At 31.1% G+C, this 22,972-nt stretch overlaps 2 protein-coding genes across 4 annotated transcripts; one reads left to right on the top strand and one right to left on the bottom strand.

The window, feature by feature from the left end:
- Window positions 1-1,411: 1,411 nt before the first annotated feature.
- LOC107605175 (ABC1 family protein) lies at window positions 1,412-12,271 on the top strand. Of its 2 annotated transcripts, none has more exons than XM_088489944.1 (19): window positions 1,412-1,563; window positions 3,174-3,256; window positions 3,351-3,578; window positions 3,948-4,034; window positions 4,159-4,248; window positions 4,333-4,459; window positions 6,241-6,341; window positions 6,963-7,131; window positions 7,300-7,421; window positions 7,599-7,727; window positions 7,830-7,928; window positions 8,018-8,075; window positions 8,157-8,232; window positions 8,318-8,447; window positions 9,364-9,521; window positions 10,259-10,331; window positions 10,405-10,599; window positions 11,034-11,127; window positions 11,245-12,271. In XM_088489944.1, exons 2-19 carry the CDS (start codon window positions 3,182-3,184, stop codon window positions 12,117-12,119), a joined length of 2,886 nt encoding a protein of 961 aa, XP_088346070.1. In that variant the 5' UTR covers window positions 1,412-1,563; window positions 3,174-3,181; the 3' UTR covers window positions 12,120-12,271. The 2 variants fall into 2 exon arrangements, with proteins under 2 accessions (XP_088346070.1, XP_088346069.1); XM_088489943.1 differs by having other exon boundaries at window positions 1,414-1,563; window positions 3,169-3,256.
- Window positions 12,272-13,757: 1,486 nt separating this feature from the next.
- Window positions 13,758-19,654, bottom strand: LOC107605174 (basic leucine zipper 9). Of its 2 annotated transcripts, none has more exons than XM_088489280.1 (6): window positions 19,322-19,654; window positions 16,191-16,353; window positions 15,942-16,104; window positions 15,728-15,803; window positions 15,332-15,457; window positions 13,758-14,412 (listed from the first exon to the last, which is right to left on the bottom strand). In XM_088489280.1, the coding sequence occupies exons 1-6, from the start codon at window positions 19,574-19,576 to the stop codon at window positions 14,089-14,091; spliced, it is 1,107 nt and encodes a 368-aa protein (XP_088345406.1). In that variant the 5' UTR covers window positions 19,577-19,654; the 3' UTR covers window positions 13,758-14,088. The 2 variants fall into 2 exon arrangements, with proteins under 2 accessions (XP_088345406.1, XP_088345405.1); XM_088489279.1 differs by having other exon boundaries at window positions 16,179-16,353; window positions 19,322-19,652.
- Between the last annotated feature and the right edge of the window lie 3,318 nt (window positions 19,655-22,972).

A 22,972-nucleotide genomic window follows, 5' to 3' on the forward strand; every position in this document is an offset into this window, starting at 1 on the left:
TTTCTCCATCATTGGATGGAAAACAAAAAGAAAATATCACTTTATTATATTCTAATATTATTTTTAATATATTTTATAATATATAAAAAAATATCTTTTTATAATATTATCTATTATTTATTTTTTTTATTTTTCTTCCATCCAAACATATTTAAAAAATAAAAATTTACTCAAGTATTTAGTATATACCATCAAACAATTAAATTACATTAACAAGCAATGATTTTATCAATTCTAAAAAATACATAAATGGTATCAAGAATTAGAAAATTAAAAAGAATTTTTGAATCTCTTTCTATCTTAAAATTAACGTACAAAATATAATTTAAATAACAATAAAAATAGCCAAATTACAATACAAATTTTTTATAATTTTTTTTTCTAAAATTTTAACATCTATAAAATTATTTATCACAATATTTATTTTCAAATAACTGATAAGATTAAAAAATAATAATTTTAACTTAATTTTTAATTAACAAACAATTTTAAAATAATAACAATATTTACACTAAAAAAAAATCGTATGTTTAAAATATGATAATTATATTTATTTTAAGAAATAAATAAAAATAAAATAAATAAAACAAAAAACAAAAAATATTAATTATTTATTTATTATCGATTACATTTATTATTAAAACTATAGGAGACATATATATATATTTCTCTCGTATTTTATTTTGTAAAATATGAATTTATATATTTAATATGTAATTTCTGTGGCTTATTTTTTTGAAATGTATATTTTGGATGTGTTGTTTGTAGTTATAGAGAATTTGTGTGTTTCTAATTAAAATGAAATAATTTTTTTTACGGTTCCGCTACGTTACCAACAGCATATCTGCCAACTTCTGCCAACTCTTATTTATAATTGTGTTTTATGGAAGTGTGTTCGTGGATGTGTCTAATAAAAATGTCTTTTTTATAGCTATGTTTAATAGAAGTGCCTTTATAGATATATTTTATGGATGTGTCTCTTTATATATGTATTTAAAATATATTAATTATTGGACACATCCACGAACACACTTCCATGAAACACAATTATAAATAAGAGTTGGCAGAAGTTGGCAGATAATATGTTGGTACCCTATACTTTTCCTTTTTTTTAATTCCAAAACACAAATTGGAGGCACCTAATTGAAAAGGGAAAGAAAACTGATGGTCTAATTTAAAGAGAACTGAAGTTTATAAATTGGAGAGTCAATTTTGTGTTTTAAAAATAAAAAAAAAAAATTCACAGATCGCAAGAATCAATTTTATGTTTAAAAAATAAAAAAAAGTTAAATTTCAAAAATCAAAAAATCAAATTTATAATTTTTATATGAAAAAAAATTTTTACACATTATTAAAAAACACTGCTATAAACCTAATAATTATAATCTAATATCAAAATTAAAAAGTGAATTTCTGTTGCTTTTTCCTTTTCGTACCACTTCTCGTTCAAGCAGTTACCTTTTCTCAGCTTCAGGTCCCTCTCCTCTGGTTTCTTCCCTTCCCCAGCCATAATCTGTCAAGTCTCTCTCCTTACACTGTTTCTTCGCGTTTCCGTGTTCACTGGTGAGATTTTCTTCGATTCATGGTAGCTGCTAATGATTTCGTCCTATGGACTCATTTTTTTCCCTCTTTGAATTGGAGTTTTTGTTTTCATACTCAATTTGATGGGAATTATGATCTTCAATTCGAACGGCTGCGTTACTCATTATAGTTTTACATAATTCACGCGTAAAGTGTCGGTGTTACGTTGTATTTCAGAGATTAATGCATATTTGGCATCATCATTTTATTTTCACTTTCACAAGATGTTTCTGTAATTTGTGGTGCGAGGTTATAAATTGCTTGTTGCCGAAGGTGGTTATAAAATTTTATGATGGAAGCTGAGATTTTGGGTTTGGGAAATGATCGTCTTGTAACAAGAACAGCCTTGGAGTTAATTGTTCAATAGAGGTGTTGAGTGTTTAATGGAAATTTGTACATTTTTATACTAAGGGCAGTAGCTGGAAAAATCAACTGTGATTACTGTTTGCGATTTATATTGCTCCTGCTGTTGCTACATGTGGATTATGATTCGGCGAAGTTTAGTTAGCTACCGTTTAAGAAGTTATGTTACTACCTAGACTTAATATGGCCTTTTTATGGGGTTTCATGGACTTCATTGTTCAGAGAATGTGGAACTGGGAGAATGAGTTTGCACTGCTCTGCTTCACTGTTCTGTTAACTTGTCACTTGTGGAATTATATATGTTTTACTTATTGCAGTAGCTGTGTTTACCTTTTTTTTATTATGATCATTTTCCCTTTTTGATTTTTCATTTTTTTCCAATCCTTTTAAAGAAAAACAGTGTAAATTAATCTCATCAACCTCCAACTTGAGAACATATTATGCTGATGTTTTGTTGGTGTTGGTTCATCCTGCTTTGGTGTTGCAAAAATAAGATCATTCAGCACGTGATTGCTGGGATCTTGTCTCTTCAGATTTTAATTATGTTAAATTTGTATTGCCATATTGTAGGCTGTTTGGTGGGAATTCAATATTTTGGGATTTACTGTTACATGTGGACTTTTCTGCTAGAGTTATGTGTATATGTTTATATTGAGATAATCTAAATTTAGCAATGTTCTTTTTCGGTATGATTACTGGTAACAGTGTTGCACAACTTTACATCTTCCTCTTGTACTTTTCTTGAATTCTTTCCTCAATAATCAACTTGTAGTACTTCATATGCCATACTGTGCCAATGTTTCAGAATAGGGAGTTTTATTTTGAGAGCCCTCCAGCTCTTCCTCGACAGCTCTTAACTGTCTAACTAGCTTTCCCTCCATCTATTTGTGCCTTTTGATTCTTTCCTTACTTCTAATCATTGCCTAATTACTCTGACTGTACTGTACAATGCTGGCCTGAAATTAATTAGGGTCTGTTCCCCAATTCCCCCCTTCCTATGTCTAAAACATATACCTGTATAACCATAGGCTTGTAATAGTGCCATAAATTAAACTGTAACTCTTTTTTCACTCATTCTTCGTTCGGGATTTCGCATTGCTTTTCTAATTTGTGTTAATGTCTTACTCTCTAAATTCCTGATTTTGGAAGTGCTTATTTTATAATATTTTTCCACCAGTATTGTGTTTTTTGGCCTTAAAAGTAACTTTTGAGTTCATTTTGAAGCCCAGCTGCGAGAATGGGGTGGGGAAGCATATACAAGAGGCGTGTTAGAGTATTTACAATGGCCTTAGTAATCTACCTAGATTATAAGGTGAACTTTCTTTCATTACTCAGACTGCATTTTATATATATAAATATAAATAAATAAGTATATATAAATTAATTGTTCTTTTTCGTCTATGCAGTCCGTACAACAGCGAGAGAAATGGACAAGCAAATCTAAACAATCTGTTTTGTGGGAGAAGGCTCATGAGCGTAATGCTAAGCGAGTTTTAAGTTTGATAATAGAGATGGAAGGCTTGTGGGTGAAACTTGGCCAATATATGTCAACACGAGCAGATGTTCTTCCTGCAGCTTATATACGCCTTTTGAAGCAGTTACAGGACTCTCTTCCTCCTCGCCCATTGGAAGAGGTTTCTATAAGATTTATCTTTTCAAAAAGTTATTTTGTTATGAAATAATCATTAAAAGAAGCTTTAGGAGAAAAAAAAAACTTCCCTTATACTTTGGGGTGTTGGAAACCATTTCCGTCCATTAAGGTGTTCAAAACAATATTTATTTATCAATTCTCTAGCTATACAAGTTCACTTTTTAGGACTCTTAAACAATGAAATTCACATTTTCCCCCATGAAAATTAACTGTCAGCCTGGACCTCACAATCCATGAACGAGAGATTAAGGGTTGTCATCTTCTAATCTAAAATGGTACTTAATCTTTTTTTTTTCCCCCTTGAGTCGTTATCTCTAATAGACTTCTCATAGTTTATAATTATATTTGTAAGGTCTATGGCACAATACAGAAAGAGTTGGGGAAATCAATGGATGAGCTATTTGCTAATTTTGTCAATGAACCATTGGCAACAGCATCGGTAAGCCGAATGAGATTTTTGTTAGTAAAGGATTATTATATAATCTAATATATAATGATTGTTGATGAACTATTCTCTGTGAGTGTGATAGTCTTGTCTAATCTAAGTCATTCATTTTATGCAGATAGCGCAAGTCCACCGTGCAACCCTGCTCAGTGGTCAGGAAGTGGTTGTTAAAGTTCAACATGATGGAGTAAAGAGAGTCATATTGGAGGTTTCCTTTTATGCTTTAGCATATAGATGTAAAATGTCACATAGAGGCTTTCAAATGATTTCTGGACCTGCCATTTCTTTTCAGGATTTAAGAAATGCAAAGTCAATTGTCGACTGGATAGCGTGGGCTGAGCCACAGTACAACTTTAATCCTATGATTGATGAATGGTGCAAAGAAGCACCTAAAGAACTTGACTTTAATCATGAAGCTGGTATGTTAAGAACTTTTCTAAACTTTGACTTGCTGGATATAAATTTGTGCTTGAAAATTACTTTACTGCATTCTTCTTGGAGAAGGTTTTGTTCTTGGTGCGTGAATTGCTTGCTGAGTAATTTCTGTTGAGCATCATTTCAATGACGTGTCATTGTGGTCATCCAATATTCAAATCAAGCTCTCCAGGATAATGATTGTCCTGCTGCTATGCTGAGTCACTTTTCCAGCAATGCTGATCCCTGAGTTGTCTGTCAACCATATTTTATGTATAATATAGGGATGCACATTGTAACGAGCATAAGTTTCAGTGGGCTTTATCATAAAAAGGAGTTCAAATCGCAGTAGGCTTTATCTTAAAACCGGGGTGGGGGTATTAGATTATCAATGGAATGTTCTAGAATATTTTAGAACTTTGATGAAAATAATAATATTTTGTGGGATAAAGAGTAGTATAATGGGGGAGCCAATGATAGTTGTAGTCTTCTTAAGTCAGTTTTTATTCTTTATTTTCAAATAGGGTAAGAGTTTTATTGAATTAATGGGCTTGGGCTTATTGGAGGATGATGGCTATAGTACTTGACCTACTTAAATTTATAAATAGGAATAGGGTCATTGGGATCGGTATTTTGAATCACATTGTTACAAATAATATCAATTAAATATTAGAATCTCCTAACCAAGTTGGGTTGGTCTAGTGGTTAGTTCACTAATCTGCTTAAGTTCGGGGGTTCGAATCCCGCCTTGTGCATGCAGCAACCCATTAGCCATCGGCAAACCCTTAAATGGAGCTCCGATCCGTGACGGATTAGTCCTTTGCTTGCTGGGATTGGGGATACCGTGGGTGAAAAAAAAAAAAAATTAGAATCTCCTTTCTCCCTTTTCTTCCTTCCTTGCCCATGATAATGTCAACACCACTACCACCACATAACATATCCAGGCATCTCATCCTTGGTCACTGCCATGTGTTAATTTGTCATGTTCTTGAGAATTGAGAAATGAGATTTCAGAGAGCTAAAGGCTGCTAGTGGACAAGGAACTTATAGGGAGATAATCAACATTATATGACAAAGGATCATTGTGCTATAGATTGGGCATGATTTCCCGTACGATGAGAACCAAGTGCCAACCCTTTAGTCATTGTGTTTCCTGTGGTGGAAGTGGAAACTTGATTTTTGGAACAAGAGGAAAGATGTGGCAGCAAGATCAAGTTAAACATTGGAATAGTGAGAATTTTCTCTAGTTGCTGTTGGGCAACGGTGGGAATTTCCACATGCTTAACAATCGAGTGAGGCAATCAAGCTGTGATTTTCAATTGCCTGAAATCCAGTATTTCATGAGAGGATGAAATGCCAGAAGCTAATTTACATGTGCTTGAGTACAGATTTAAAGGCTACACTATCACTAGTCACTATATTGTAATGTTGCTGCTATCATTACCAATACACTTACTGATGCCAACAGAATGGACTGTATTTTCTCAATTTCTGGATCAACATGTATAATCAAAGTTGAGGAGGAGTCTTAAGAGGGTAGTTTAATATTTTCCATTTATTACTTGTACTAATTGGACCATAATTACATTAGTTTTATGTATACATATCCCTGCAACCATTTGATGAATACTTTGAAAAATGGGTAGCATATTCAAATATATAAACCAGCCATAATTGCAGCCTCCATTAAAATTTCTTCCCTTGTTTGTTTTTGGTTTGTGTGTTATGATAACACTCTACACTATTTCCTTTGGTTCATTTCCAGCTGACATTTGTGTTATTGCAGAAAACACCAGAACAGTGGCTAAAAATCTTGGTTGCAGAAACCAATATGATGGAAATAGGAGTGCCAACCGGGTGGATGTTTTGATCCCTGATGTAATTCAGGTATCTTTCCTTTATAAATTGAAGTATCTATATGTAATGGGGGTGATGCAAATGGGGCATCAAATAAAATTAAAAAGGCAGGTTAAACAAGTAATTCTTTTCATTTGGTATCTTCTTAAAGCTTGAATGCATTAACATGGTTACATATTGCCATTAACAATTGAGCTTCAGACTTGGAAATACAGATTTACAGATTTTGGATATTTCATATGAAGTCCCCCATGGAAGTAACTAAACCTTTTTTTCTGTCTCCATGAGAGCCTTGGAGCAACGGTTGAGTTGTCTCTGTGTGACCTCAAGGTCAAGGTTTCAAGGCGTGGAATAAGCCATTGATGCATTTATCAAATTAGGTTGCGTACATTACAGTTACGGTCCTTCCCTGGATCCACCTTAATTTGGGATGCTTATGCACCAGGATGCCCTTTTAAATTGCTTCTGGTGCAAATTTCCAGCAAGTGTTTTCATCATATTCATGCATCTTCTAATAGTAATGATTTTCAATTGGTGCTATTTTTATTTCTGGGTGTTCAAACTGAAATGTGTTCCCTTTATAATCTTCTATCATTTTATTTTCTTGTGTAATTTACCCTATTTATATGAACTTGCTGCTGCCAATGATAGTCTACAGAGAAAGTGCTTGTTTTAGAGTACATGGACGGCATTCGATTGAACGATCTACAGGCATTAGAGTATTTTGGAGTAGATAAACAAAAGATTGTTGAGGAGATTACTCGTGCCTATGCTCACCAAATATATGTTGATGGGTTTTTCAACGGTGATCCTCATCCAGGTATATATTCTCCTGCTACGTGTGTGCATGTTTCTGTGATGAACACATTTAAAATACTTTTTAATTTTTTTTCATATGGCTTATAACTCTAGTAAAGGCTAAATGAACTTCTTGTACTGATTATTCCATGTTATCGTGCAATATTTTGGTTCTCTTGAACCTTTATAGGAAATTTTCTAGTGAGCAAGGAAGCTCCACATCGTCCCATTTTACTTGACTTTGGGCTTACAAAAAAACTATCAAACACGATTAAGCAAGCACTTGCAAAGATGTTTCTGGCAGCTGCTGAGGTAGGTGCTGCTTTTTGTGTTTTTTCATGGTTATATGGATATTAGCGAAGTTATTTAAGTACATTAATGCCATGGACCATCTCTCAAAAGTTTATACCATTGAGTAGAGACACATAAATAGTTCTCACCATAAATGGTAGCTCAAGTCAATCTTTCTAAATTATATTTTTGTCATAGGGGGACCATGTGGCTCTTCTGTCTGCCTTTGCCGAAATGGGGCTTAAGTTGCGTCTTGACATACCTGAGCAGGCAATGGAGGTAACAACTATATTTTTCCGTTCAACGACACCTGCAAATGAATCCTATGTAAGTGTCCCTTGAGCTCTTGAAAATGTAATTTAAATTGAACGCTCTGGTGTTTGGTTGTCTAACTTCTATCTAATTCTGGTGTATTTCTCTGTCATTAAGAAAACCGTCAAGTCTCTTAACGATCAAAGAGCCAAAAACATGAAAGTTATACAGGAGAAAATGAAACTTGATCAAAACGAAATGAAACGCTTTAATCCTGTGAGTTCAGCTATAACCTTTCATTTTCCCTTCTGTTTTGAAAATTATGTTACTTAGTGTGTGAGTGTATGTGTGTATAATGTTTTCAGGTTGATGCATTTCCCGGTGATATTGTAATATTTGGAAGAGTTCTAAATCTTCTAAGAGGTCTGTTTGTCTCATTGTTAGGTCACTGCAATGCTAATTTGTTCTCCGCAACCTATTTTACTTACCTAAACATGGATGCAGGGCTTTCTTCCACCATGAATGTAAAAATAGTATATATGGACATCATGAGGCCATTTGCAGAATCAGTACTGAGTGGGTGAGTCTTGTAAAAAATTCTTAAATGATTAATATTCTCCGGTTTGCTAGTATGATTTGTAGCTGAACTGAGGTGCCCTTAACAGGTACATCAATAGAGGACCATCAGTAAATGACAGATGGATTTTTGATTCACCAGTGAACTCTGATGTAGAAGCCAAGCTAAGGCAACTTTTAATTGAGCTGGCAAATAATGATAAAATACTCGGAATCCAGGTATATGTTGCTATTTTTTAATACCTTTGTTTGCTGAAGATTGAGATTGCATTTGTCTGGTCTGACATGTTTCTGTTTCCTTTCTTTATGGCTGAAAGTTGTTCTTTGCTAGAGTCATGGATCATGTATCAAATAATTAGTAAGTACTTTTTAGAACAAAATGTTGGATCCTTGCCCAGTTTGGTTGCCTAGTAAGACTGAGGATAGAAGTAAAAATATGGAAAGTTTCTTTCATGAATTGATATAGTGTAGATATCTTCAACCTTGGGTAATCTTGACATGTTATTGGTATGAAAGACTCTATAATCAAAAGTTTGATCTGCTTTACTAAATAAAGTTGACTCTTATCCCATGATAGAATAGGCCATGGCATTATGCACACTTAGTCCAATTGTCTCTTTGACAGGCATGCCAGATGCATTAAACAAATCTTCGCCTCACCCTAACATCTTGAGCTTTACGGTTATTTGTTCCTTGTAAAAGGAATTTTTTCATAAACTTAGATCACCAAACCATGTTTGCATACTTTGATTTTGCTATATCAGTTGATGTAAGGGACAAGTCTCTAAGTTGATGTATCCTCAGCCTTCTTTTCATTTGGAACAACTTTGTTTTAGAAATTCTTGATTTATAAAATGTTCGCTTTATGTATAGTACGAACTGATGAATAAGACTATTTCAGCATTTATACATTGAGATCAATGTGTGTGGATTTAGTTTAATATTCTTTACACAGACATCCACTACTGATATAGTACATATTATTGTTGAGCTAATTGTGCCATCTTCCCATTTATTTCTGTTCACCTAAGAGATGTTATTTTTACTCATTTATTTATGTCTATATCATTGTCGCTGTTGTTGCTTTGGATGTCGAGAGTCAAAGAACTCAAGAAATTCTTTACTGTATTTACAGGTCTGTGCTTACAAAGATGGAGAAGTCATTATTGACACTGCTGCTGGAGTGCTTGGCAAATATGATCCTCGGCCAGTTAAGCCTGATACCCTTTTTCCAGTGTTCTCTGTTACAAAGGGTATAACAGCAGGAATGGTACATTGGCTGGTTGACAATGGGTATGTTTAAGTATGCTATATGCTATGACCATAGAGTTTGCACGCCCATGCTTGTATATTGGGTAATTAGGGTTCCACCTATAACACATTATTGAGGATAAACAGCTGTACTGCACTGTGTTACATGCTTTTGACTAGTAAATGAACACTGTTTGAATTGTTAATCCCAACATAGATTTTCCTTATGTACAATTGTACAGTCCTGTCTTGGATTTTCCATGAAATGGTCTTCCAACCTTTTCGATTCTATACTGTCATCCATATTAACTTTCATTTGCTTTCTGGTATAGAACAATATACTTGATCACCCTACAGATGATGAGTTCTTGTGTTTACTCTTCCTGTTAGTGTTGTCTATGTAGTTTGGAGCATATGTATGGTAAGCTGGTTTTTTGGATTGGGAATGTCTTGTCATGCCTATCAAGGACCTTTTATCCATATTTGGAACCAAGAAACACATCTTACTTTATGAAGATGAGAAGAAAAACTTTTACTTAATACATTCATTTAGACTTCATAATCTGTTGCAACATTATTTATGTGATTTAACATATCATAAGTATCCCCACATCATTTAACTTACTTTTTTATATGCTGAGTTACAAGAGTTGGTATTTCATTTCTCTACATGCGACGTGATATATGTTCAAATGCCAGACAAGAGGAATATATGTGTGTGTGTGTGTGTGTCTAGAGCTTTCTAAACCTTAAATAAGTATATGTTTATTATTTTGCAGGAAACTAAACCTTCAAGAGAATGTTGCGAATGTTTGGCCTGCATTTGGATCAAACGGGAAAGATGCGATTAAGGTCAAATACTGATATTTTCTCCCGAATGATGCTCTGAAGCTAGTATTTTAATAGTTTAAATCTTCTGTTTCAGGTTCATCATGTGCTTAACCATGTCTCTGGTTTGCACAATGCTATGGCAGACATCACGCGGGAAAACCCTCTACTAATGATTGATTGGGATGAATGTTTAAATCAGATTTCTAGGTCAGTGCCTGAGACAGAACCAGGCAAGCAGCAGTTCTATCACTATTTGTCATTTGGGTGGTTGTGTGGTGGAATCATTGAGGTATGAGTGCTTGCCTTTTCAGATGAATTTTCCTCTTTTTGTTCTGGTTCTAATGCATCCTCTAATTAATTTCAACTTCATTGAACTTTCTCAATAACTGAGGGTAAAAACGGATTACTGTTTTGTTGATAAAAAAAAAAATGAGATGGAATATTATCCATAATGATGAAACTTTGAAAACCATATATAAGAATAATGGTTCACTAGGCCTAACAAAGTTTGAATATTGAAAGTTGGTGGAGTGCTAATAGAATATCTCTTTAACATTTGATGACAACATGCAGCGTGTGCTTTAGATAAAATAGGATTGTGCGGCATCGTTGCAGTCATTTTTATGTTATTATTCCTCCGAAACTGGCTAAACCAAATGCAAGTGGAAACCCTTTACTATTAGGATTTCTATCATGTTCTGATGATTCACTTGGATAAAACAGCATGCATCTGGCAAGAAATTTCAGGAGATCCTTGAAGAAGCAATAGTTCGCCCCCTCCATATTGAAGGAGAGCTATATGTAGGAATTCCACCAGGCAAGTTTTGATGAATAAATTACTTTCTGAGGGATGAAATTGAAATTTGCATCAGTTCAATTTTGATTTCTTAAAAAATGTAACTATGTAACCACGCTTCCTTGCTGCTATTTTCAGGGGTGGAATCACGTCTTGCCGCTCTGACTGTAGATACTGATGATTTAAGCAAGCTCTCGGCTATCACTTCTCGCCCTGAGCTTCCGTCTACTTTCCAGCCACAGCAAATTGCTCAACTTATAACCACCTTGCCTCCTCTTTTCAATACACTGAATGCTCGCCGTGCCATCATACCGGCTGCTAATGGACATTTAACTGCCCGGGCACTTGCACGTTACTATGCTGCCTTGGCTGATGGTGGCAGGATACCACCACCTCATTCTTCTGCTTCCAAGCCACCACTTGGAAGCCATCCCCACATCCCCAAATTCTCTTCTGAGAAGCCCCCTAAAAAGCGCAGTTGTATGGGGAGGGGAGATGTAGCTTTACCTACAAGTAATGCCCCTACATATGAAAAAGTCCCTACCCATGACAGTTTCCAGGACAATGAAAGCCAAGATATTAGCAGAGATAGTATTAGCAGTAGTATAAGTAATAGCAGAATGGATAGTACTCCAAGGATCAATATTACTGGTCAGGTTTTCAGGAATCCGAAAATTATCGACGAATTCTTGGGAAAAGGAGATTATGAGAATTTAACTTTGCCAGGTGGTGCTTTTGGCCTAGGATTTAAGAGGTTTAGTTCGAAGGATGGTTCATCAATAGCGTTTGGTCACTCTGGAATGGGTGGTTCCACAGGGTTTTGTGATGTTACAAATAGATTTGCAATTGCTGTGACATTGAACAAGATGTCATTCGGTGGTGTCACTGGAAAAGTTGTTCAGCTTGTTTGTTCTGAGTTGAATATTCCTGTGCCTGATGATTTCCTTAGATTTTCAGTTGAGCAGAGAGGACCTGATGGTCAATTAAATATGGGTAGGCCTATTATTAATTGAGGCTCACATTTTCTCTCTTTTTTAAAACACCTTTTCATCGGGAATCATATGTATACAATTTCATTTTCCTGGGGCCTTAAGAATTCATAAACAAGGAACTTAATAGTTTTATATATATACCGGGAGCTGTACCGTTAAAAGTTTATAACCACGTGAATGGATTTATATTTTTGTTTCTTACATGCATATTCAAATGAAAAGTTTACGTTACATACAAAATTAAAATCAAATAATATACTTGTAAACTTTTTTTGAGAGTATCTTTTAGAAAATACTTTTCGTGATTTATTCTTCTCAATTTTATTTCAACTTTGGTAAGAATTGTGAGGGAAAAAAGGTATTGTTGGCCTGCAAACTATAAACAATTATTCGTGGAATAAGAATATATGGTCAGTTTGGATGTCAACCAAGAGTCCCGTATTGTTTTTCTCCATTTATCCTAGTTATTATACTATGTCATGATACCACTCATTCCAGAAGCTGATGGGAAAAGATAATACCAATAGTTATATTTCTAATATTCCCTAAACTTCCATTATACACATTATATAAATATTCTATTGGCTCCCTATACTTTCCCTTGTAAATTAAGTTGGTCCAATAATCCATTAGCCATGTACACAACTCTTACTTCATCCTAACCTCTCCTATTACAGTCACTATTTTCTAGTTATTTTATGCTTGACTGATTCTGATGTAGTTTTGTGGTATTGCAGAGAGAGGTCTATTAATGCTTATTAGAAGACCTTCACATCGAGTATGGACAAATTAATAATAAAAAAATCACCATCACTTATATAAAGACGGTAAAAATAATTTTTGTTAAGTTATTTATTTATTTGACTACAGTTAAAAAACATAAGTTAATAATAAAAATATAAATTATAAAAAAAATAAATTAACAAATAAATTAAAAGATTTAGTAAAAATATAATTAAATTATTTAAACTAATAGACTAAAAATTAATGATTCTAACTAATATTAATTCAAATGATAATTTTTAAAATTAATACAAAATATTTTTTTTTTCAAAGTCTCAGTTTTACAATAAATTTTATTCAAATAACACTGAATTTCATGTTTTCAACTTGTGATTTGTACTATTTCAATATAGTTTCCTAAATAAGATAGCAATTTTTTCGTAAGAAAAACAAAAGCATAACCATTTTTTTTCGTTTATAGCTGATCATAATACCCTCTTTGAAAAAGAAATCTAAGCTAATACTTTGTGATGAATTCCAAAATTTAGAGTAAATACAATTTCTGCAACATTGATTCTAATTCATACTCTACTTGCTTAAATAAATATGAGAATTAGAACCTTCAAGTAATTCTTATTTTTCAGTATTTCGTATCGAAGGGAAAAAGATTAAATTATCAATAGAATTACTCTTAATTCTCACTTCTCTAACCACAATGTATAGGATCAGAGCATAATTTCAAGTATAGAAAGATACTTAAAAGAACCGAAATGATAAACAAAATGATAATGCATGAGTAAAAAGGTCAACTATAATTTTCTATCATTTCACCTCTACAAGTAAAATATAATTTTTTCTAAAAGTATTCACTTTAGGTTCTTTTGCTGATGAATTAAATACCCCACAAGAAAGAAAACTAAAATAAGAGGAACTATATTGAACAAAGGCAAACATTAATTTGGATGTAACTAGTTTCATTACTACAAGAGAGTATGGATGGTCGAAACTCTTAAAGTTCTATTTGCTAATTAATTATCTCAACACAAAACTAATTGAAAAATTACACGCACGACTGTGTAAAATATTTTATACTATCGATGCATCAAAATTAAACTCATATATATATAGGTAAAAGTAAAATATTCTGGTCTTAAAGCTGGAAATAAGAGGGACAAACACAACTTTTTATATTGTTTCCATCCCCCTGGTTCTACGGTTCTAGTATATCTATACTTTTGTCTAGAAACATTTATTAAGCACAAACTCATCATGGCCATAAGTTAGTGACAGAGCTTACAGCATCGCTTATGACTGCATTATAATCACTATAGTTGTTATTATTATTATTATTATTAGTTATGTCCAAGTTTCTGGCAAGTCCTCCAAGATGGGCTGAGTTTTGTCCATCAACACTAGTGATGCAGCTTCCATATGAGGAGTCATTTCCATGGACAGTAATCGTTGGCGAAACATGTGCCACGCGCCGCAAATTATTATTGTTGGTGTTCATCTGACCCCGCTGATTCTGGATTAGCTGGTTGTTCAGATTAGTGAAAGAGCTTCGAGCAACCATGTCCTCCGCTAATTTCACCTAAAATGTATACGTAGAAAATTAATTATGTTAGGTGTATATTAAAATTAAATATTATTAAAAAATATATATTAAAAATAAATTAAATTATATATATTTATAAATATATAATAAATTATTTTAATGATTACTTTTAAAATACAAATAATAATTTTGTATATAGATAACTAAGTACTTAAAATTTCTTATTTTAAATTAAATGAATGATTTGCCAATAATGAATGATTTGCCAATGCAAGAGCTGCACTTATATATGCATGCATCCTACGTGTCAAAATTAAAGTTCATTAATAATGGTGCCGCTAAAACCTTACTAAACAGGAATTATTCATCATTTTGTGTTTATTCTCTACTTTATATCATTACTGTAAAAGTTAATAGTCAAATTAGTTCATAAAAAATAAAATATTTTTTAAATTTATTTTTAATTAAATTAATTTTTTAAAATTTATGAATTAATAATATTAGTCTTTTATGACTTCATTAATAAATTAATCTTTTAAAGATTATAAATTAATAATATTTCTATTAATAATAACGCAGTATCCAAATATATTTATGAAAATTGATCCATTTAATTCTTAAGTTATACTAGAAATATAGTTTATGTAATTAAAGAAAATTAAATATTTTTTTTATAAATATATTTAGTTAATGTCTAATTAGATATGTGAAGTATTATGTATATTATCAATTAACGTTTTATATTATCAATAATTGATAAAAATTATTACTGGAACCGCTCAAAAACAAATATGATTAATTTGTAATTTTTAAAGAACTAATTTAATTAAACAAATTTTTTAAAGATAAATTTAAAAAATGATAAATCTTTCGAGAACTAATTTAACTATTAACCCAAATGATGATGGACATGATCCCCACACACATAGAGAGATAAGAACCTGATGATATATACCTTAGCTCTCAGAGCTTCAACATCTGATTTAAGAACTCGGTTATTTGTATCAGCATCACGAAAATGTTGGCTAGCATCTGTAAGCTGTTTGTACAGGGTTGCATTTTCCAGCCTCAGCTGTTCAACCTGATCACATAAACAAATTTCAAAATTATCATAATCTAAAATTATTTTTAATGGTAAAGTCAACGTTAATAATTAATAAATAATGAGTAAACTATACTCAGAAATTAAAATCACACAATATTTGTGGGGCTCATATATGCCCCAGCAACCAACTAATATATGAATCCAACATATTCTATTTTTAAAAGTGAAGATTTATATGCAGTTGGCTTCAATTAGTTGAAAATCATTAAACGATACCGTTTCTATAAACAAGTTATGTTTAATTACCTGAGACTCAAGGTCAGTCAAATAAGCTTGCTTCCTTCTTCTAGACCTCCTAGCAGACTCGCGATTAGAAACCTTCCTGAAATTAGAACCATGTAAAGTTGCACCTTATACATTTTTCTAGGTGAAAATTCAGGTGAAATCGACTTCACGTGAAGTTGATATATGAGAGCCGTTAGATGAAAATTTAGTCTGAGTAGAATAAGTAGTGTGATACCTTCTGAGGCGCTTCATATCAATAGGGTTTGTGCTTTCTTCACATGGACCTGCCTCATCATCCTCATCGGACGCCTCACGTGATGAGGAACCGCACGTGGTCCCTCCTTTGCCTTCGCTTCCTCTGCCGCCGTTTGGTTTATTAGCAGACACTGGGCTTCCAACTGCCCATAACTAACTAATCAAAACCATATAATATACATGACTTTGACTATTATAATAATAATATCATTATTACCAGTAGCTGTACCACAAATGGATGATTGAGAATCAATAGTTGAATGGTTGCGAGTCAGGTTCTGAGAGCACACAAGCTGCTGCTGCTGTTGTTGAGTACTATTATTATAATTAATATTGTTATTATTATCTGTCACTCCACTAGTACAGGTCGAAAATGTAGTCACCACCACATCCTGCAAATATATATGTATATTCTTAAATTCAACTAATTAAGTTAAGTGCCTAAATAAGTAATAACCTGATGAAACAAATAAAGCTCTTAGAATTCATCATGGACATACTCAACAATTTTGTAGTCCTATATATTTTAACTACTCACAGATATTTTGGTTAATGACATGCAAAAGGTGCATATTATTAATACGTATATATAAAAGATGAAAAGCTATCAGTCCACTAGCAAAAAGCCTACACAAGGGGCCACTTAGATTTTGGGCATGTGCAGTAATATTATTAATTAGGACCTTATAATAATAAAGAAATCAGTTTAATTAAGCTAACGTGGAAGATTCCATGTCTTTTATCTGTTTGTTACCAGCTTTAGAATTCACTTAAAAATTGCTGCTTTTTTTTTTTTTTTTTAACTTAATTGATAAGAAAGAGCAGCTAGGAATTTTTTTTTAAGAGAGTGGAAATTCAAGTTAAAACCATCAATAACATGCGAAAGGATTATGTTTACATCCTTTATTATATTACTCGTATTATGATAACAAAAGATGAAATTGGTTATCTGATAAAAAAATTATATTGGATTTCTTCCCCCTTCTTTTTTCCCTCTAGATTGGATCTATGAAATGGATGATGAAAATTTTCAAAGAATTCTAGTATATATAGTGTGGTAAATTTTTTATCATAACACTTTGATACGGTGGAAGTAACAATGATTATGTACGTATTCTTGATGAAAATTCTCTCGTCAAAATATGAATTTGACAACTTTAAAACAACTTTATCATACATATATTTGTTTTAAAAATTAAAACAAACAAATAATTAAGTACTACTTATTATTTTTAGTTGATATGAAAACTATTCCGGCCGGTGGACCATTCTTTATTAGTTTTCAGATATTCTTTATCTCTTAATAATATATCTTTCACTATTCTTTGATAGTTAAGAGATCAACCACATATATATATATATAAAAGTTACGAAAGCAATTATTTTTATAAAATATATATTTATATATAAATATGATAAGTAATTTGATAGTTACTTTTTAATATCTCGATAATATTTTTGTTTAACAATATATTTTAATTAGTATGAAATGATGAAACCTTAATAAGGGAACACAAAAATTTCTATGTAATCTACTTAGAAGACCAACCAAAATTAAACTACAGGGTGAATTGGATTTAAGAAACGAAATTGAAAAGAAAAAAAACCAGTTAGTATATTTTTGCAATTCTTGTGTGACAAAAAGAAACCATCAGTTCAAAAATTTTTCATATTTATTTTTTTAATGAAAAATTTGTTTATGTTTAATTGTTGAACAAATTAAAATATATATTGAACTTCATTACATAAATTTCTATATATCATCAACTCTTAATCTATATACTTAGAGGACATAAAATAAATGAGAGCCATAATTAGACAAAATAAAACATTATAATAAATTTGGCGTGATTTTGAAAAAAAAGAAAAGAAAATAATTTACAACAATTTTCTGAGTAACAATCAATAACTTTGTCCATTAAAAAAATCAACTTTGATAATTTTCTGCTGAGGTGGCCTGTCCTTTATTTCACCACTCAACTTTTTTTTTTAATTTTATCCAATTTTTTTTTTTTAATAAAGAGTAAGTTATTTTCTATGAGATGTATAATAATTATTTAATAAAATGAATTATATCATTATGGTTAACATTAACTTTTAATTTAGCTTAAGTTTTAATAACTAATTAAACTAATTAAATATAGTCAACTTTTTTTTTTAAATTATAAGAGTTACAAAAGATATCTTGTTTTATAATTTTTTAATTTTTTTTTAAAACCATACACATATTAATTAGATCTAACGATACAAAAAAAAAAAAACTAAAAAACTAAAAAGAACAAATAAAAAAAATCAAAAGGCCGAATCACAAATTTAAAATAACAACAAAAAGTAGATAAAGTATTAATTGAGTAAGGGTGAATTCCATAATTGTTAATAGAGTTGATATAAAAATTGTGATTTTATAGGAATGAAGTTCATGTAATTTTATTATAATTAATTAGTTTAGTTGTCAAAATTTAAGTTAAATTAAGAATTAATATTAATCATCTTGATGATATAATTTATTTCATCTAATAACTATTAAATTTATCATAGAGAATAATTTACTCTTTATTTAAAAAAAGGTTGAATAAAATTTATTTATTTTTTATTTGTCTTCTAACCAAGTTTGTCCACTTTAATTTTTCGTGCAATTATACCTTGAGTTCAAGATCTGTACTCTAATGAAAATTCATTAATCAACAAAATTATATTTCTAAACCTGATTCTTATTAACTTATTCCAATTAATTAATTAATTAATTTCATTATCCTTGATAATAATTTTCCTACTACCTATTATATATACTTTTCTCATTCATATATAAGTTACAATAAGAACTTGTTACTTCACTTGCAAGGTTCCTAGTTAGTATTAAGTATTAACACCTTTTAAAAGGAAGCATGCCGTGAAGCTTTGTCGAAAGTCCAAAGCAGTCAGAAATTATCCACTACCTTTATTTGTTGTATACTTGTATCACATGAGAAGCTTGTGTTCAATATTTTCACCAACTGATATTTCAACTTAGATGATACAATATTCACCGATCAAAATTCACATGGAGTTGTTTCTATACGAAGTTATTAATTAACAATTATTAAATAATAATTTAATTAAATAGGTTAAATCATCTTCGGCTCACAAAAAATGAATTAATAGAGTCAAAATGGCATGCACTGATTTATGGAGTGGTTGATTAGGTAAATGAAAACCTAGATGCATGAACCAAAATCACAAGAAAACAAACGACTGCCACATCACCGTTTGATGACGTGGCATAAGATGAGCTCCAAATACAACGAACTTTCCATTGTGAGAGAGCTAAGATCCAGAGCGGTTCCTAAAGTGTGAAGTGTGTGAGAGTGAAAGAGCACTAACCGGGTTTCGGAAAGCGGCGGAGGCGGAGGCGGAGGGAACGCCACCGTCACCGCCGCCGCTGCCGATGAACGGATCCGTCATACAAGGTTTCAAGTCGTTGTCGTCGGCGTGTTCCTCGTTCGGTGCCTCCGCCATCCAAGTCTTCATGAATTCTTCGACTTCCAGATCGAGCTCCGTCGGAGCACGGCGGAAGTCACAGTAGTCGCCGGATAATAACGACGGTGCTGACATAACGCCGCAAGATTTGGGGTCCATATAGCCGGAGAGAGGGAAAGAAGCTAAGAAGGGGTGGTGGGAAGAGAAGGGGAAGAAAAGGGAGTAAGAGAAGCAGCTTGATGGGTATAAATAAGAAAATTAATACGTGGCAATGGTGGCTATTGGGATAGAATTTTAATTGAGAAGTGTTACGGACAAGTAACTTTTGTATTTTGTAACCATCAAATAGTTATTAATGATGATTTTAATGGTGTGAGATTTGTGTGAACTTTCATCTAATGGCTTATTTTTCTTTGCTGGTTACATGCTGGCCAAAATTTAATAAAGTTGTTGGTCCCTAAACTTTTCCATTTTAAATAAAGAAGTGTTAGAAAGTCACTAAATTTTATAATTTATATTCATTAATTATTTATTATTAATGTTTTTAGTGGTGTAAAATTATATCTATAGTATAGAATTATTTATTTTTTTTATGATTAAGTATTGGTCAAATTTTAGTAAAAATATTCATTCTTAATCTTTTTTAAATTATAAATAAATAAAAAAATAAAATTGCATGGCACATGACATGAACTTGGCGAAAGCTTTAGACTGTTGAAATCACTGAATTGCCCTTCAGCTGAATAGCATTTGCAAATTGCAACACAAGTGTGATATTTTATCCCATAATGTATTTTTATTTTATTTTAAAAACATATGATAAGAAATTACACTTAATTTTTTTAATTTTTATCCCTATTTTTATTTTTTTTATGTATTTAGCTATATACTTTTTATATAAATATAAAAAATCAGTTATTAATTAGTTATTATATAAGAATACATATTTATTATTGTTAAAATGTTTAATTATTCTACTATAATAAATTTAATTATTATAATTATCAACTTTGTTAAAAAATATATGAAATAATATATATAACGAATACAAATATATAATAACTAATTCAATTGTTATTTTTTATTTATAAAATATTTTTGCTTTTTGTTATTTATTTATCATTGTTATTATTTATTAATCTATCTTAATACGATAATAATGTGCCAAAAAGAAAATGTGACGAGTTTCTTCATTTTTATCGGTGAATGATCACACTTGAGCTTCTTCCAGCTAATCTATTACTTCAGCAATTGTCTATTATTATTATTATTATTATTATTATTATTATTATTATTATTATTTATTTGAAATGTTACGGATGAACTATGAAGTTATTAGTAATTGGCGTGGTCAAATTGAGTTCCAGTAGCGTATAAGTGCTTGCGCCAACTTTAATCACTGGAAAACTTTGATGATAAATACTTAAATAGCATGTTAAAAGCCATGCAATCTAAAGCCACTACCCCTATTAATAAGATCTAATCCAAAATAAAGGGAACTGAAGACAATGGGAAAAAAATCGGTCCTTCCTCTATTTGCTGCACCCAAAAATAAATTAATATTTTTATATACGTGCGTGTAGAAGTATCTAGATGATGAGAGCTCAACTTTTGCATACCACAATCCTAAAAGTTTTATTTATCATGGTCGATAATATAAGTCTTTTTTTTTTTTAAAAAATAATAAAAAGAGGAAGATGAGAGTTGAATATACACCTTTGGATTAGCGTTTGGTAGAGAGATAAAGATAAAAAGAAAGACTGAGACCGAGAGATAGAGATTAAGAAACAGAGATTGAAATAAATTTCAGTATTCTGTTTAGTGTAAAGTAGGAGACAAAAATTGAAACAAGAATGAAATTCTAATTTAATTTGTACAAAGGATCAAATTAGAATTAACTAATTGAAATGAAGGTATTTTAGGTATAAAATGTTATTAAAATTTTAGTCTCCATCTCTAAAAATTTTAATGTTCTGTGTCACCATTTTTTGGAGGTACTGAAATACTGAAATTTTGGAGACAGAGACAAAAATTTTAGCATTGAACCAACAAACATAATATTGAGTCTCAATTTCTCAATCTCTGTCTCAGTACCTCAAAACAAACGCTACCTAAAATTTGATCACCGACATGTAGACTAAACTGCTACTAAAGATTTAATAGTAATAAAAAATTAAGATAATTTACATTAAATAATTATTGTCTCTTTAGGATTAGTTGAAAAAAATGGATAAAATTATCATCAACAACGTGACTAAACCCTAAACAAATAATAAAATAACAATTTAAATTTAAATCTCAATACCTATTCCAATGCTGTGTGGCAAAAGCATTATTAACTATAAAATTAATTTTGATGCACTATTAATATAAAGTTGTATTATATGTATATTAAATTACATAATAAAATATAAATAAAAAAATTATTTTTTATATTAATTACATAAAATGATTATCCAAAAAAATAAAAATAATTGTATAATTATATAAAACGTTTTACATTATCAGTGTACTAAAATTAAACCCTATAAACTATATGGTAATCAAGACCTGAATCATGAAAAATGAAAGACCAGAAAGTGAAAGCATACGTGGTAAAGCAACATACAAAGAGTACAAATCTCTGAAAGCGTTGTGCCTCTAAAATTTAGCAGCCTGCCAATGAGATGATGTGGTCCAAAAAATTGAATTCCAAACCCAACAAAGCCAAGCAGATAGATTAACAATCTTTATTTTACTTTTGGAAAAGCATTAAAGGATGTGGCTTATGCATATCAATAATGAAATAATGCATGCATGAAAGGCAAATAGCACACACACGATGCAACTAAAGTGTTTGGAGCAATAACAATAATAACTAAAATTTTAATTAAAAAAATAATGGGTTTTCTTAGTGTGTAAGTTCTTATATGTTCAAGTATTGGAGTTTGATTGGGACAAGCACCGACCCCAAAACTAAAGTTGGTAACGTAATTACATGCTTTATGGGTCAGGCCTCTGGCTCTATGAGAGTTTAAAGGTGACTAGCAAATAAAGCTTTTTTTTTTTTCAATTTATTATATTATTTGTTTATTCTGAGTTAACCTTTTTGCTGTTATTATCATCACGCAATACCTAACTTTTCAAAAAATTAAAATACCCAGTTAGCTTCCACGTTAAACCACCATGAAATAGTTTATGCAATCGTGTCTTTATTGTTTAATCTGGTGGTAGTGGTGGTGGGGTAATGTAAGTCATGGGGCGAAGTTTGGCTACTATATCTAGCACAATTTTATTTTACTTTTATCTTTAGCTTAAGTTTCAAGAATTTAATTTTGATACACTATTATTATAAAATTATTTTATACTTGTATTTAATTACATAATGTCACATTAACAAAAATAATTATCTTTTATATTGACTGTAAATAATCATTTAAAAAAATAGTTATAATTACATAATTATATAAAATATTTTATACAAAATTAAACTCAAATTTCAATATCCATATGTTATCAACTTTATGGGAAATGTGGTTTTGATTTCTTATTTGTCTAGTAATCATCCAGAAAATT

The sequence above is a fragment of the Arachis ipaensis genome, chromosome B6, assembly GCF_059453495.1.
Source record: "Arachis ipaensis isolate K30076 ecotype BB chromosome B6, ASM5945349v1, whole genome shotgun sequence".
NCBI classification, from domain to species: Eukaryota; Viridiplantae; Streptophyta; class Magnoliopsida; order Fabales; family Fabaceae; genus Arachis; species Arachis ipaensis.